We start from the raw sequence: 17065 nt of genomic DNA on the forward strand, positions 1-17065 counted from the left end.
AAGGCTAAGTTTACATTTATCAGTTGCATTTGTTTCAGGGTTTTTTTGTAAGAAACTGACCACAACTGATGTCACTCACAACTGATGTCAAAAAGACATCAATTGTCATCAGGTTTTCAATCCTTTTTTTTTTATATAAAAAACATCAGTTGCCATCAGCATCAACACATGAATATAAACCCGGCCTAACAAAGAACAAACATGTATACTGTATTCTATAGACTTAGCTACCTAGTGAAATTATGGTTAAACTATGAGGTTCTGGCTTTAATATAGTGGATAAAGTGGCTTGAAGTTTCTCTCTAAGTGTTGAACATATTGAGCTCAAATATAATATTGCGTAGTGTGTGGATTGATTTTACGATGGTGACAAAAAATTCATTATTTCTAAACTAGGACAGATGTTTTTAGAGAGAAGCTGGAGTTGTTAATTGCAGCGTATTGAGCGAGATGTTTTGGCTAAACAAGTGTTAGAGCTTGTCTCCTGCTCACTTGCTGCTTTTTATTAGACAGTGTGATTATAACAAAGCAGACGGGTAATATAGTTCTTGAGGCAGCTGCCAAGTAGAAAAAGGAAAAGAGAAACAATTTTACTTCCTTCCTATGCTGGGACTTGGTGAAAAGCTTTCCATGCTAGATTTATTTTTTATTTTTTTTTTTTTTTTTGAAAAGTTGCAGCTGTTTGAGCCACTCACATTGTTAGTTTGCAGGCTGTGGCTGGGAAACAGTGGTAGGAGTACAGCTGTTGGGTGCAAAGTGAATCAGGTATTTTACAATGGATACTGGATTTCTGGAAAGCGTAAAACCAAGTTGCATAGCCAGTTAATATCACTTCTACACTGTTAAAGAATGTCAGCAAGGTAATTAGATATTTCAGCGGAAATGTGAAAGGCATGTCAGTATTTATTTCATGATGAACTTGTTAAACTGAAGATTGGGTCACATAGTGGTTGTGTTCAGTAAGTGCAAGAATCAGAGCATGAAGCATAAGAGGCATCGAAAAATTTTTAGATGGAATGACAGCTCTTTCTTACACAATGAACATTGAAATATTGGAAACATTAAAGCAAAGTCTAACAACCATGGACCATTTCTATATCTTCTGTTCAGTAACTGCAGATTACAATTAGTTTTCATACAGCTCCATATGTTCCTAAAATTACAGAAACAGTGATACACACCATGATCTCACATGTTAACAGAGGCAACATTTTGAAGTGGTATACTGGGAATACAAATTATTGATATATTTTTTCTTTTTCTTTTATAAATTCATATAACTTTATAATATAACTTTATTAAATAAAATGTAACACTTTTTTTTACATATTCACATTGAGTGACAGTAATAAGGGGCGACATGGCCTCTCTACTTCTACCAATGCCTATGTCTGGAACTGCAGAGCTGCACAAGCCCTAGTCCCAGCACAGGTACACATAATTAGCGTTGTTGTATGCAGTGCTAGCGATACTGAGATTTCTCTAATGTCTATTCTAATGCATATTAGCTCAGTTTAGTCGCTAAAAATCACTTTAAAATATTCGGGTCAGTGGTGTTTCGTTCAAAGGAAAGAATGCTTTAGGTCTGGCTTTTTTGTGTTTTTCCAAGATAAAAAAAAGAACAAATGGCAACACTTTTTGATACATGTGAGTACACCACCAGTAGCAGAAGGCGGAACATTAGGTCAAGAGTTTAATGCCATTTTTTCCTTTTTTTTTTTTTTTTTTTTAGGTTGTTGTTTCACGTTCTAGTCATGCTCAACCCCATGTAGATATTCCACTTGATACACATGCTGTTTCTCCAATGGTAGTGATTAATGACACATCAAAGGATAATGGATACATGTTAGTGAGCACTGGATTAAAGGTAAGGCAGATTTAACCTAAGCTAATATCATTGAATGCAAACTATAACATAGGATTCTGTCTATGAGCATCACTAAATATAGAAATGGATATAATAAAATACATTGTGATCACTCTTCCATCTAAGCTGGGCACTCTGGAAATTTCCATCAGCTTGACTGTTGGCTTGTTAACCTTATTAGCATGTTATTTCAACTCTTTCCTTTCTAGAGTTCACAGCTTAGAGGGAACACTGCTTGGGATTGCATCTGTACACATCTGAACAAAATGTTTTATTCTAAGATATGTTCTTTGTTATATTAAATTCATACAGTTTTTATTATTTCATTCAGTAGGTCACCCAGTTTTGTACAATAGCAAAAGTCAGACATAGAACCCAAATTAATTGGCTTACATCATCATCATTAAAAGGCCATTCTAAAGGCAGTACTCTTTATTGTATTCCTATCTGATCAGGACACACATACGAAGTGAAGAACCAGCGCTGGAAGTTATCGCTTAACACTTCATATAATTCTCTTTAATCTGTCACTAGGTTTATTCTGCCTTAAATGAGGGCAGCATGAACTAGTGAGAGAAATGCTGAACAGATTATTGCTGCACCCCTCCCCCCGCCCTCCAGCTGCTAATTGACAGCTGACTGCCAATACACAGCATGGATAGATAACTGCCAATCAGCAGCTGGTGGGCGGAGTTTTCTGCTTCTCATGAATATCCAGGACTACTGGGCTCATGCACATAAGGGAGAGGACTACTTATTGTCTATGTTATTCAACTGCCTAGAACAATGTAAGTGATACATCATTCTGTTCAGCTTCTCTGTCACTAGTTTATGTGACCCTTAGGTAGGACAGCATAAACCTGCTGACAGAGTCTCTTTAGATCCATATTTAAGGGAACTTGTTATCACTTTCATGCTGCCTGAACCACAAGTATTTGGGGTAGTCCCAGGTGGCTTCTGTCTGCCCAGCTGGCCTCCATTAATCCATCAATCAAGGCTGTTGGTGGTGGGGAAAAGGATTGTCCCATGACTCATGACCAGTGATGATAGGCTCCCTTTTAAATACTAAAATAATTCCATGTAGATCTAATGCTAGATGTTTACACATCTAGAGTTAGGTCTTTATGAGATTTTTTTGTTTTTAAGATGGACAAAAATAAATAAAGTTATGAAGTTTTAAGTGACAACTTCTAGCACCTGTGAAAGTGGCAGAATACTTGGAAGGTGAGCTGACTGACTTGCTAAAGATATGTTAAAACTTTACTTTTACTGAGTACAGAAGAATATTGTTCTGCTAAAATCTAACATTTACTGAGTGTCAAATAAAAGAATGACTTCACTTTACCACTTAGAGTACAGAAAAATCTTTTTGTAATTAAATGAAGCATTGGACTAGTTCATCAGCCGTAGATGGTTATTGTGCCATAGTCACTTGACCTCAACATAAACCTGAACTGGTTAATAGTATAAATCAATCTGTCCCTTTCTTTTTTTTTTTTTTTTTGCAATTTTTACAGTCAAATCACAGTTGTAAAAAGGCAAACAACACCAAGTTAAAGACATGAAGATTTTGGCTGCATGACTTGCCATACATGCGATTGCCTTCATGCTAGCCATTACCCTGTGTTGCCCTAGTCTTATTGGAGTTTCAGAATCTCTGTGCAGTTTCTACCTTCTTTACAAGATTTCTAAAATGTAATTATCAATATGATGAAAACCAATGCTTGAATTAACAGGAGTAAGAAATATTCTCTGCTATTCTGTGGCACAGGGATTAGCTGCAGGACAGTGCAGGAAATTGACTGCAGGAGGTAATTGCCCATTTCCACCTATGTATTGCAGATAATGAAGGTTCCATTGATGGGACTTGGGTGTGAACAGCACAGGTCCTGCAGCAACTGCATCTCAACACCTGCATACATGAAGTGTGGCTGGTGCAAAGATCACTGTTCCACAAAAAGAGATTGTTCAAATGAAGAATGGACTCAAGAAATCTGCTCTCCGGTTGTAAGCAAGGTAAAGAATATGATGACTACACTAAAGTTGCTTAAATATGCCAGAGTATTGGTGAATTTTGCTTGCCACTACTATTATCAGGGTTTGAATTGTTTGTTAGTTGTAATAATTTCCTCCCCTGGTGCATATTGTCTAACTTTCCTCTGTGGAAATAATCTCTGTTAGTCACCCAGATAACACTCATAAATCACAGCGCTCTGCAAGCTAAAATCTCACTCCTCTGACAAAGGATCCACACTGGAAATAGGCATGTAGTGAACTCATCATTTTATAATCCTTTAGCTGTTGGAGAAAACAGTCGGGGAAGCGGACCTAAAAAGCATCAGAAGGTTATATTATTAAAACTTTGTCTAGCTTCATGTAGGTTTGGGCATAGCTCATATGAGACAGTTATGTGCCGTCCATTTCTTGTTTGGTAGTTTTAGTATCATTAAACATATTTTGGTTGTATGATAGACCTATGCAGCAGCCTAGAGTGTTACATCAGAACACCTGTGGGATGGCTGGGACCTTAAACCAGTCACAGCTGTTGCCATGCTGGTCACACTGGAATAGGGGCTTCCACAGGGTTATCTCACAATCCATGGGTTAGTGCAGTGATTGGGGAAGCGCAGCACATACTGCTGGTAGTGGGTCTCCCTGGGCACACCATGTAAGATGTCTATGTTTGGAGTGCCCTTGATGTTAAAGTGCAGGAAGTTGGTCTGACACAAGTAACATGTTCAACAAATTTTTCCTTAAAAATGGAGGCAAAGGGGGAGATTTATCAAACATGGTGTAAAAGTGAAACTGGCTCAGTTGCCCCTAGCAACCAATCAGATTCTACCTTTCATTTTCCAAAGAGTCTCTGAGGAATAAAAAGTGGAATCTGATTGGTTGCTAGGGGCAACTGAGCCAGTTTCACTTTATACCATGTTTGAAATCTCCCCCAAAGTGTTTTTAACAGCTGAACCCACTAAGTGAAAGACACCAACTGTTCCCAACAAACCCCATTGATCTATATTGGGGTCTGTTAGGCTCCAAAGTGGTGTCCATAGTTTGGTGGGAGGAATAGAGCAGCACTTGCCGTCTGGTACAGGTTTGTTGTGGATTTTAGTGCAAATAAAATACATTTGAATATTTCATTTTCCATGAGATTTAGAATCCATACTTTCGGATCATGCTATGAATCTGCAGAATTTCCACAACAGAATCTGCAACAGGTCTGCGGATCTAATGCTGATGATGACCTTATTGAAGTCAATGGTGAAATTTGCAATAAATCAGTTGTGTTCTTCACACTAAACTTATTTTGTTGGGCATTTTGCAGTATTTCTGCTACATGTGACCCTAACCTAAAACTAACCTGACAATGAGTAACATAATGAGTGGAACAAAGATTTACATGTGATCTGTATGGTGCACAATTAGTTTGCATCTCATAGTTTTATAAATACTGGACAAATTAAACTGCTGATGTAACTGTGCTGCCTAGGTTTTTCTTACTAATTACATCCAGATATTGAAATATTATTTTCTTTCTAATCTGTTTGTATTTTATGATTGTAATTTTTTTTATATTATTTAGTACATTATTATGGGGGGTGGCCATCTTACCTGAGGTGTTTTTTTACAGCATTTAGTGATATGCTTTACAGCAAGCCCCATATATAGGATTTACAGATCACTTTTCAGCAACCTACTTTTTATCATTAATACTGTCGATCATTTGTTGATGGTACATTCCCTTTAAATAAAGAAATGTGTTTGTAGGATATATTTCAGAGTATTTCACATCAGCAATGGATGGCGCATAATGAGCTAGGTTTTCCACAACCCATCGTCATATTTTAGTCCTTTATCTTATTTACTGTTTCCTACTATTTTTATTCATGTGAAGGTATTTAATTAGATTCATTTTGAGATGGGAATGATTCATGCAGCTAGACAAATCATCTGAAATGCCAATTTATTAGCTGGACTGCTTTTATAAAATGCATCTGTCACCGGAATATTTTACTTGTCTATCTCTCATAGTATTTGTCACTTCAAGCTAAACAGTTCATGATATAATAAAAAGGACTGGGAAACTATTTTACTGCATAAGTGTATCACTTTCACTTCAATTTATTATTATGTAGTCTGTAATAATTATTACAAGGGTTGTCTAGGATTGGAAAAACATAGCAGCTGTCTATCAAACACAGTACCACCACAGGTTAGGTGTGGTATTGTAGCTGAAATTAATAAATTGGTATTAGATATTCTGTTAAATACTGCAATGCTTAAAATAAAAGTATTTCATCCTGCCTGAAAGCATGCACAAGCTCCTTACCTCAGGCCGTACATCACAGATAGTCAGACCATGGGCTGCTATTAGTCCCTGATAAGCGGGAGGCTAGTCCTGATTGGTCTCATCCTATGTGTTATTAAGTGAGGAGGGTGTCTGCAGGATTTCACTCTCCTAAGGACTATGTGGTTGGTGCAAATTATTTTATTATTAAAGCTACATGTTTTTAAATTTAGTGGCCAAAATTATTTGAAAAAAAAAAAATGCCATTTGGCTATTAGGAACACTGAAAAAATAATGCAGATTCATTGTCGTGATTCTGGTGTACTCATGAGTAGTTCTTCCACCTCTCAGAGTGGTGATTGACAGACTTCTATACATCCATGTATACACAGCTGCGTGTCACTGTCCCTGAGGGGCAGGAGAAATGAGTTGCTCATGAATAGATCAGATTAATAACTATGAGTCCACCATATTCTTCCTGTGCCCCTAATAATCAAATGGCACTTTGTATTGCTAGTTTGGCTACTAGGAGTACTAAACTGTAGCTGTATTACTTTGCCCTTGCTCAGGGAAGTATATGAACATGACAGATACATTTCACATACAAAGCTGCATTCAGATCTCCACTAGCAATCGTCAGACAGCCGTGATATGTGTGAATCCACATGGCAGGTGCACAGTTCTAGCTTTGTATGACAGGTCAGATAGGAAAAAAAAGATAAACCTCTAAACTTTTGCAGAATTTCCTTTGAATAGAGAAAGTAATGTCATGCAGCTCAAAGGAATTCATAAGAAGAAAGTATAATTTTTATAGAGAGTGTTGAGTGTAGAGTCTTGTCATGGATGGCAGTCCAACTCCAACTATAGAAAGCAATTCATATATCAGAATTGGATGCATTTCATATTAGTTGTTGTTACCTCCCGTCGCCAACACCCCTGTTTTATATATTCTTGTATAAAGTTGTATTGTAGTATTTAAAAGTCGCATGTGAGGTACTTTAGATTGTTTTGAAATATTTTAGAATAATTAGAGTATTTTTATTTTATTTGAGATTTAGCTGTTAAAGAACAATACCAGTGCCATGCAGATGGCACGTTTTATTGGCACAGCTTTTGTAAAATCATCTACACATGTTTGTATTTTTCCCACCATTGTTGTAATTTTAACACAATTTACAATATAGAAAAAGCCCTTCCTTTAATAATTGTCACAGCACAGCTTGGCGTATTTCACTATTTCTATTACTGAAAGAATAGGAGGTAAACAAAGTTCAGAGGAAGAATGGCCATGTGGGGAGCATGCACAGAAATCAGAATATGTTGTTTTTTTTCTATATATACTTAATTGAGGAGAACAGGTTTCGGACTTCCTTCCATACTATTCATTGTTCTCTAATGTCCTTACAGGTTACAGACATTAATTGTGCAGTATCATTAATGCAAGAACACATGAGGTGTTTGTACAGAAAAATTGAATTTTTTGGACTCTAGCTATTATTTATCTTTATTTTTGTCAGCATTTTGTATCAGTATTTGTAAGGGAAAACCAGAAGGGGATTCAAACAAAGAGGAGATAAACCCCCTTCTAGTAGTTTCTACTACTGTTTTTGGCTAAAAATCCTGACCAAAATACTGCTCTCTAGGGCTATGTTCCCACAATGGGGAAATGCCCACCACAAATAATGATCATGAACATTATAATCATTATGAGCATTAGCATCTTTTGGCGCTAAAATGGTGGCCGCCTTTCCCGTTGTGGGCACATAGTCCAAAAGTGGAATTAGGCCTGTTATACATGAGCATATTTGTAAATGTCTGTAATACTGACGTATTACAGATGAAATATCATCAGTGATACTGATCAGTAATGCTAATGGTCTGTCTGCTTGGCAGGAAATTGAATAGATGAAATACAGATGACATACTAATGACAATTCTGATGTAGTGTGGGTCAAATATGTATCATATACAGATGCATCTGTATTTTCATTGTTCTCCGTAGGGTGTTTGCCTCTGTAAAAAAATATAAATAAAGTGCATGCTCTGTTATTAAAATGCAACCATGAGAATACCCCAGAAGGTTATCATAAGCTCTACATTATGAATAGAAAAAATAATGGAATACTGGAATAAAATACTTGTGATGTAAATATAATTGTGCAAAAGCAGCATGTCTGCAAACTACCCTATGTTGCAACTTTCCTCTTTGAGTTCAGTACAGAGCTGGTGGCTCACTATTAGCTCTAATAGATTTCTCTGTACATATTGGGGGAGATTTATCAAAGGGTGTAAAAGTTAGACTGGTGCAAACTGCCCACAGCTCAGCTTTAGGCAGTGCTGAAAGGAAAGCTGAGCTGTGATTGGTTGCTGTGGGCAGTTTGCACCAGTCTAAATTTTACACCCTTTGATAAATCTCCCCCATTGCCTTAAATGCATAACATGGGGATAACCCTTTACAATCACCTAAGTTCTTCCTTTTATTTATAAGTGATGCCTTATTGTGTTTACCTCCCAGATCTTTCCAGTAGCTGCTCCAGTTGATGGTGGCACTCCTTTGACAATATGTGGATGGGACCTGGTTTTCAGAAAAGATAATTTTGGATTTAAACATGCTTCAGTCCTTATTGGAAAGAGTACTTGCAAAATAGATGGAAAAAACAGCAAGCAAAACAAGTAAGTGTTTTTTGTACATTTCATAGTTACATATGACATGTTTAAAAGTAATGCTGTAAAATAGCTTACGTTTATATCATATATAAAACATTCTATGATATTCAGCCAGCAAAAACATTTTCTCCCTATATGTAATAGTATTTTGTTCAAATATGTAAAAGAGAACTCCTGACAACTCCAAGTTCAACATAATAAAGAAGTTATACTTACCCGCCCCCAGGTCCCTGCAGCTGCAGCACTACCAGCGCGCCAGTCAGCCTCAGTTCTCCAGTTTTCTTCTAGTTCCTGTGTCATAACAAGCCACAGGAACTACCTGCTCGGCCAGTCAATGAATGCAGAGGAGTCCCTCTCAGTCTCTAACTGGCTGGGCAGGCATTTCTGAGCCAGGTCATGACATCACAGGACTGGATGATACAGGAGAACCATGGGTGACCATGAGTAATGGCACTGACAGGTAAGTATAACTTATTTATTATGTTCCCACCACCCCCTCTGCTCCCTGTTTTTTTTACACTTGGCCAGGAGGTGTTCTGGTTCAAAGTATTTCCCGTAGTTCAGGTTCTCCTGTTAAATAATATTATAATGGCTGTCCCTTCATCATAGTGAAGTTATATAGCTTTTTTTTCCCAGCAAGTGTTTATGTTGACTCGTTTCACAGGTGACGTGCCTCACCACCCTGTGCTATTCTCACAATTCACATGTATACAGTAGTATATGTTGGAATTCCACAGTGGCCATTTACTGGCTAGGCACGGTTTTTACTGTTCTCATGCAGTTGATAAAATGTGTGAATAGGTGTTATTGGAAAGAACCATACATCAGATGAAATATTCATTGTCTGACAGTATTCAGTACCAAAAGTTAACCCATGGAGAATATAACAAAATAAATTCAAATAATTAAATTGCAACAAAGGCAGCAGCAAGGCGAATAATATGTAAAATTGGGAAATTTTGAAATATAGGTCTAGATTTTTCAAACTGTGTAAAATAGAAACTGTGGTAAACACCATAGCAACCAATCACACCTCAACTGTGGTAAAATAAAAAGCTGCACTGTGATTGGTTGATATGGGCAGTTTACGCAAGTTTCTATTTTACATGGTTTGATAGAGCTAGGACATAGTTATCTCCTAATATAAAGAGGTAATCATAATGCCAGTCCACAATATAGGTACATTTATGCATTTTATATGGTCTTAAATGGGTATTTCAGTAAATTTTTATATATATTTTGCCTTGGCTGTATAAAAAGAAAAAAAGTTATACTTACCCTGGTCCCACTGTTCATTTCTTCCCCCTGTGTTTGAGACAAGTCAGAGCAGAAACTGTCCACTCAGCCAATTACTGACCAAGACAGGACACCACTGTGGCCAGCGATTGGCTAAGCAGGCAGATCCTACACAGACCTACTGTCTCAGAAGCAGGGAGAAGAGCAGCACCACTGGGGACTGAAAGAAGTCTCAATGGGGTAGGTATAACTTTTTTCCTATTTTACAGCAGCCCCAGAAAAATATCCTTTTCTTTTTTTGCACTGAATATCCCTTTATTTATCAGGTCTTGCTCTACCACAGATCTTTTTTTTCCAATAAGTGCTGAACCTAGGATTGTTTTTTATTTTTAAGGTTGGTCTGCAAATTAGGCCAAGAAGTTACTGCCAGATTTAATATAAGCAGCAGTGTGTCAAATGGAAGGAAAGTGGTCAATTTTAATACTTTCTCTTTTGTGGTAAGTACCACCTAAACTGAAATAGAAAATTTACAGTGCAGTTATCTAGGAGATAACACATATATTTTCTATAATTATTCTTTTTTTTATTAGAATCCTTTGATAGAAAGCATTACACCAAACTATGGACCACAATCAGGAGGAACACTGCTTACCTTGAAAGGGCATTACTTAAACAGTGGACTAGACAGAAATGTGTATATTGGTAATGAAATCTGCACCATCAAGAGGTAAAATATGTATTGAAACAAAAAGCTTATATTATGGCTTTGAAATGTATTTATGTATTCCTAGTACAAATATGAATGTAAAGTAAACCAGCTACAAGACAGCACAACAAAGAGGTAACTGTCAGGGGGTAGGTTCATACCACCATTGTGCCTTCCACAGAATGCATAAGTTTTCAACCTGCTTAAATTGTATGTCCATCTTATCATGTATATCAATGATCATTATAAATCAGGTCTCCTCCCTGCCTTGCCGCAACCCCCTGCCTATCCATCAGAGAAGCAGGTTTGTGAACATTTACTTGTATTGACTAAACAATGGTTTGCTGTACTTTAGGGTCTGATGTTAACATGCCAAGGAAGGCACAATTGTGGTGTGAAAGCACTCTTACATATATTCAGACAGTTGCACTACATGTATCATTCTACATTTACCATTATGATCCATTTCCATTATCCATCTATTATTTAATATTCACGCTTGATTACTTTATCTTCACTTAACTAATCACATCTCTTCTAGTGTATCCAGTACTGCTATTGAGTGCTATACACCAAGAAAAAAAAGTAGCACCTATCGTGTCATGCTAAAAATTGACAATGCCCGTCGGGAGTCAAACATTTTATTTACATATAAAGATGATCCCACCATTTCTAAGATCCACCCAACCAAGTCTTTCCTCAGGTAATGTTTACTTTTAAGGTGGATAGAAACTTTCAATAATTGTCATTTGTTTGGCTGACAGTAGATAAAGCCCCTGTTACACAGGGTGATGTTGAGAGCGGTGTATTAGCACCAGCAGCGGTCCAGGGAACGAGGAGCAAGCAAGCGCTGACCTGACAGGTGGGCGCTCTTTTTCTCCTCTATCCCTGGCCCGCCGCCTGAGCTATTACACGCACCAACAACAAGCGAGGAAGAGCAGGTGAGAGTGGGGGGGGGGGGGCATGGGGAGCTGCCCGCGCGATCGGCAGATTGTCCGTGCAGCCCATAGGAGAAAGCAGCGGTCTGCTCCCAATGTTCGACCGCAGCAAATCATTAACAGGCTGATCATTGCAGTTTCAGCCTGGTGAAAGACAACGATCAGCTGAAATTGTGCATGTTGGCTGATCGTTGTCTTCTATTACACTAAACGATTATCAGCCTTAACGAATGGTATCAGCAAATACGGCCGATAATGGCTTCGTGTAATAGAGCCTTTACTCTCCTGATCTCCCCATACACATAAATGTTTGGCTTTGTCATACATTCATGTGTCCTCTATAGTATGAGGAGGGGCAGGCTGCCGCCAGACAGCTCTGGCAGCAGCTTATTTTGTCCTATTTCAGCACATGTAAGGCTGGGTTCACACTACGTTCTGTGCAATCCGTTTTTTGCAAAAAAAAACGGATGGAAAAAAAGGATGTAACTGTGTGCATCTGCTTTTCCATTGACTTCCATTATAAAAAGAACGGATCAAGACGGACCCTTTTTTTTTACGGACACAAAAAAAACCTGTCAAAAAACAATAAAAAACGGATCCGTTTTGATCTGTTTTTTATAATGGAAGTCAATGGAAAAACGGAAGCACACAGTTGCATCCGTTTTTTTCCATCCGTTTTTCATGCATTTTTTGCAAAAACGGATTGCAAAAACGTAGTGTGAACCCAGCCTTAGTAACCCCAGCAGACTGCATGGGGCATACAAGTTGATAAATCTCCCCCTTTGGCTATGATATTGAGCTTAGCTTGTGTGAGACTGTGAATTTAGATTGAAAACCTCACTAGAGATTACAACAAATGTAAGGGAAGAAAGTGTCTGTGCTCCTTATACAGACAGGTTGTATTATGTGCTGAAAGTTATATTATGAGAAATAAAGAGAAGATATAAAAATGTACAGATATTTGGTATATAGGGAAGTAGAGTGAAATAAAGCAGTATAATCATGTTCACACTCCATTTTCTGCTTGCTTTCTGTTAGATAGGAGCAGCAGCAATGAGCAGGCTACATGCCCAGGAAAAATTGCCCACGGTGCACCATTATATCATCTGTAGTCCGGAATAATTGTATTGACATGAGATCTTGCTTATTTAATTCACTCTGCAGTAGTATATTAAACTAAGTGAATGTATTGCAGCTGTCATTACATCTAGAGATAATCAATAATTCTAGATATGATGGGTGGGCTGCAATTTTGCAGATTGGCAGGAATTTTGGGGGAGGTAATGGGTTTACCATTCCAAACGTGTGAGACTTTTGGTATTAGCAGATTCCTTCCTGAATAGTTTATGTGGTTATCTTGATAGGATTGAGATGAGTGTGTTGCTTAGCTATGTGCGGTGGAAACAAGGTGGATTAGGATATATTCATGTGCAGGACAAGGATGCCTGCCATACCTCACCAAAGCTTTGGTTTTAGATAAGCAATAAATGAGATGTTAGATACAACACATATTTTGTTATCCACGTACTCCTTGCTGGAATGTCCCTATAATCATTTGCATTGAATATAAGCACAAGTTTTTGGTTTTTACATCATAACTTTGCTAATTTTATCTGTATACAACATCTATCCATCTGTTTTAGACCTCTGCATTGTTAAGTTCTGATGTATTTTCTGACATGAGGTTTAATGTTATCAACAGTGGAGGAAGCACAATAACAGCACAAGGAACAAATCTGAATGTAGCAGCTTCTCCCCGAATGGTAATCCAGTTATCTGAACAGCACATACATTACAATATGGTAAGTATTGTGTGATTATATAACAATAATAGATGAATGTCATCAGCATATTAGAAATGTCTGCTTTTACATATTCATGGAAATCAAAGAATTTAATAATAGTATAATACATGAAAGCTTGTGTACAGATTATGCATTTGTTTTCTATGTGCTGTAGAATTATACATAAAGTACAGTTTTAGGTGTGAAAAATAACTGGTGAGACAAGGCTTTTAGTTTATATGTTGTATGTCTTATAGACAGGTTTGGATACTAAACTGAAAAAGCTTGTGCAAGGGGCTCAATGGTTTGTGATTTCAGATGCACATCAGACTACTGATAATAATCCAACCTTATTGTAAGACATGCAAAAGGACGCTGGTTGACCTCAAGGAGATCAACCAAAAACACCACGTGTCTAGACGTCAGTGTATTCTAGGACAATGCCCCCTGGGAAATCAAATATGCAAAAGAACACTGCAGAGACAGCATCAGAGTCTCAACGTAGTGAGCTAGCCAGACCTTCCTCCAGCTCGTTGACCTCAGGGAGATCAACCAAAAACACCACAGAGACACCATCACGTGTCTCAACGTCAGTGTATTCTAGGACATTGCCCCCTGGGAAATCAAATATGCAAAAGAACACTGCAGAGACACCATCAGTCCACACTCATGAGGGGTAAACCCCGAAACAGCACTGTCTGTGGATGGATACCTTGCTTGAGTGGTTTCCTTGACTGGAGACATTCCTTGGCTTGGTTTTTCCTTCCCGGAGGAATGTCTAGCTAGCTCACTACGTTGAGACTCTGATGGTGTCTCTGGCTCTTAGCATCAAATGGAGCTGACAGAGTGGCCAGGTTTATCTAGCTGCCTGAAAACCCATACTTTCTGTTTTTCCCCCAAAGGAACCAATCACAGCTCATGTTCATTATACTAGTGATTTGTGGTAAAATAAAACACTGCTCTGATTGGTTGCTGCAGGAAAGAACTGATGGTGTGAGTGTCAGGCAGTTTAATAAGTCTGGGCCAATCATTAACTGCAATTACTGAATACAAGGCCAGGAACAAATCATGAACGCAGCATACGTATAAGAGAAAGTCTGAGCTTTAACCTGTTTTTAAATCCATTCCTGACATTGTATTAAATAATTGGGATTAAAAGCCTAAACATGTAAAACAGCCTGAGATTAATAGAAAAAATTCAGATGGTACATAAACAGACAATCAGACATTACAGAGATACGCATTAATTATAATAGCAAGAAGAATGAGGGTCCTGCTTGAAAAGGCTTACAATCTATGATAAATGCAACCTTATAAACCTACAAGTAAAAGCTTAACCCTCCTACAGGGACAATAAAAGCAGACTTGTTTACAAGGAATATAAGAAATATCATAGGAATGTAAGTGCCCTAAAAATAATGTGACATGGAAAAAAGGCAGCACTTCTCATGATGCAGAACTAAACAAAACATGGAAAAATCTCAAACCAATCTCAAATCTCAGCCAAGATTCTGCCCCTCATCCCAGTGATTGCGAGACCTGTGTTTCTGTGTTCTTATAGGAACTACACTTTCCATTGAAGACAGTCATGTTGTCCCACCCTTCAGTGTTATCTTTTCCCATGATAAGAGAACTAAACCCAGCATGAAGTTCAATTACTGCTATGACACACCTGCTATGAGTCAGACATTTCTCTTTACAGAGGTTATATTGCAGTGAACCAATCCAAGGTAACAGACTTTAAGCCATAGGCACCTGCTTGAAACTGTACTGAAAAGAAGAAAGGGAATTGATTTTGTCAATATATATAATATTTTACATAAATGAAATATTTAAAGAGGACCTGATGGCTCTTATGGCAGGTCCATTTAGTATTTGCATTTCTAATGCACCATATTATCTCATGACTTTGTGGTGTGCTATTACTTTTTTATTCTTCTTGGCAATGTATGAATAAATTGACAACTTACAGTAACTATTCCCCTTGTCAGAGGGCTGTGTCTTTAAACCATGGGTCTCCAAGCTGCGGCCCTCCAGCTGTTGCGAAACTACAACTCCCATCATGCCTGGACAGCTAAAGCTTTGGATTTGGCTGTCCAGGCATGATAGGAAATGTAGTTTTGCAACAGCTGGAGGGCCGCAGTTTGGAGACCCATGCTGTAAACGGTATGACACTGTCAGCAGCGATTGGACAATGTAATGGTGCATTTACACAGACAGATTATTATTATTGAAGCCAAAGCCAGGAATGGATTTGAAAAGAGGAGAAATCTCAGTCTTTCCTTTTTTGACTTGTTCTCGGTTTATAATCTGTTCCTGGCTTTGGCTTAAAAAATCTGTCAGATAAATCTCTCTGTGTAAATGCACCATAAGGCAGTGTAGGTACACACCCACAATGTATTCAATTTACAATGTATTCAACATTCATCTAGGAGGAATAACAGAGGGACAACACAGAGCTAGAAGAAAAGATGCTCCAGAATTGTTATTTCATTGGGTATACAATACAGACATTGCCCCCCAAAAGTTATACAAATCCCCAATATACACTCATTACAGGAAATACTTATAAAGTGCTTTTTTTCCCTGCACTTACTACTGCATGAAGGCTTTACTTCCCTGATAAAATGGTGATGTCACGTTCCGACTCCCAGAGCTGTGCGGCTGTGGCTGCTGGAGAGGATGATGGCAGAGGGATGCTCAGTGTCTCTCCAGTGCCCTGTGTCCCTCAGTGTCCCCCTGCCATCATACTCTTCAGCAGCCACAGCCCGCACAGCTCTAGGAGTCGGGTCGTGACATCACCATTTTATCCAGGAAGTGACATCACCATTTTATCCAGGAAGTGAAGCCTTGATGCAGTAGTAAGTGCAGGGGGGAAAAAACACTTTATAAGCATTTCCCATAATAAGTGTATATTGGTGATTTGTATAACTTTTGGGGGGCAATACAATACTTTAATAAAAATTTTGACCGGACTTATTCTTATGGGAGCCTCAGAATACATCCTTGTTGTACTGTACATACAGAAGTACTATCTGAGTTAGACAGCTCAGTGCTAGAACTAAAACCCGTATCTTTCTCTCTTGTACTTTTGTCCTTATGATGCCCAGTAAACTCCACCATTCAGTTCACACAGAAAGCAGCCACTTACATATAAATAACATTATTTATTAACTGTCTGCCTCTTAGTACCTTTTGCTTGCCACTGTTAACGTTTCAGAGATTCATGGGAAAATAACTCTACGGACCTTTCTGAGGTCCTCAAGAATTGACAAACCGATAATGTTCAGTTTTCCCCTATAACAAATACACACAGTAGAGGGGAAATTCAGTTTTTCCCATTAAAAGACACTTAATTTAATCATAACCAAAGGTGCTGCTATGTGGGCTGAGTTCTAATTGAGTAGCCAGTAGATTAAATTACAGCATTTCCTCATTGTTCTGCAATCCAATATTTCTTGAAAACTAAAACCATAGTATTCTTCAATTGCTAAAACCAATTTGGAGCTTAAAATGTCATGTCAAATCACATAACAGCAAGGTCATCGCAAATGAGATTTTCCTGCCCCGACCAATCAG

General features: G+C 38.0%; 1 protein-coding gene across 1 annotated transcript in view; it reads left to right on the top strand.

The window, feature by feature from the left end:
- The window catches only part of MET (MET proto-oncogene, receptor tyrosine kinase), a 93271-nt gene that overhangs the window by 39049 nt on the left and 37157 nt on the right, over positions 1 to 17065 (top strand). Inside the window, exons 4-10 of the mRNA XM_069976386.1 lie at positions 1733 to 1867; positions 3710 to 3883; positions 8671 to 8828; positions 10453 to 10555; positions 10649 to 10785; positions 11306 to 11467; positions 13405 to 13504. Of these exons, the coding sequence (XP_069832487.1) occupies positions 1733 to 1867; positions 3710 to 3883; positions 8671 to 8828; positions 10453 to 10555; positions 10649 to 10785; positions 11306 to 11467; positions 13405 to 13504 (969 nt within the window). The remainder of the gene's footprint in view (positions 1 to 1732; positions 1868 to 3709; positions 3884 to 8670; positions 8829 to 10452; positions 10556 to 10648; positions 10786 to 11305; positions 11468 to 13404; positions 13505 to 17065) is intronic.

This window comes from Dendropsophus ebraccatus, chromosome 1, assembly GCF_027789765.1.
Source record: "Dendropsophus ebraccatus isolate aDenEbr1 chromosome 1, aDenEbr1.pat, whole genome shotgun sequence".
In the NCBI taxonomy this organism is placed as follows: domain Eukaryota; kingdom Metazoa; phylum Chordata; class Amphibia; order Anura; family Hylidae; genus Dendropsophus; species Dendropsophus ebraccatus.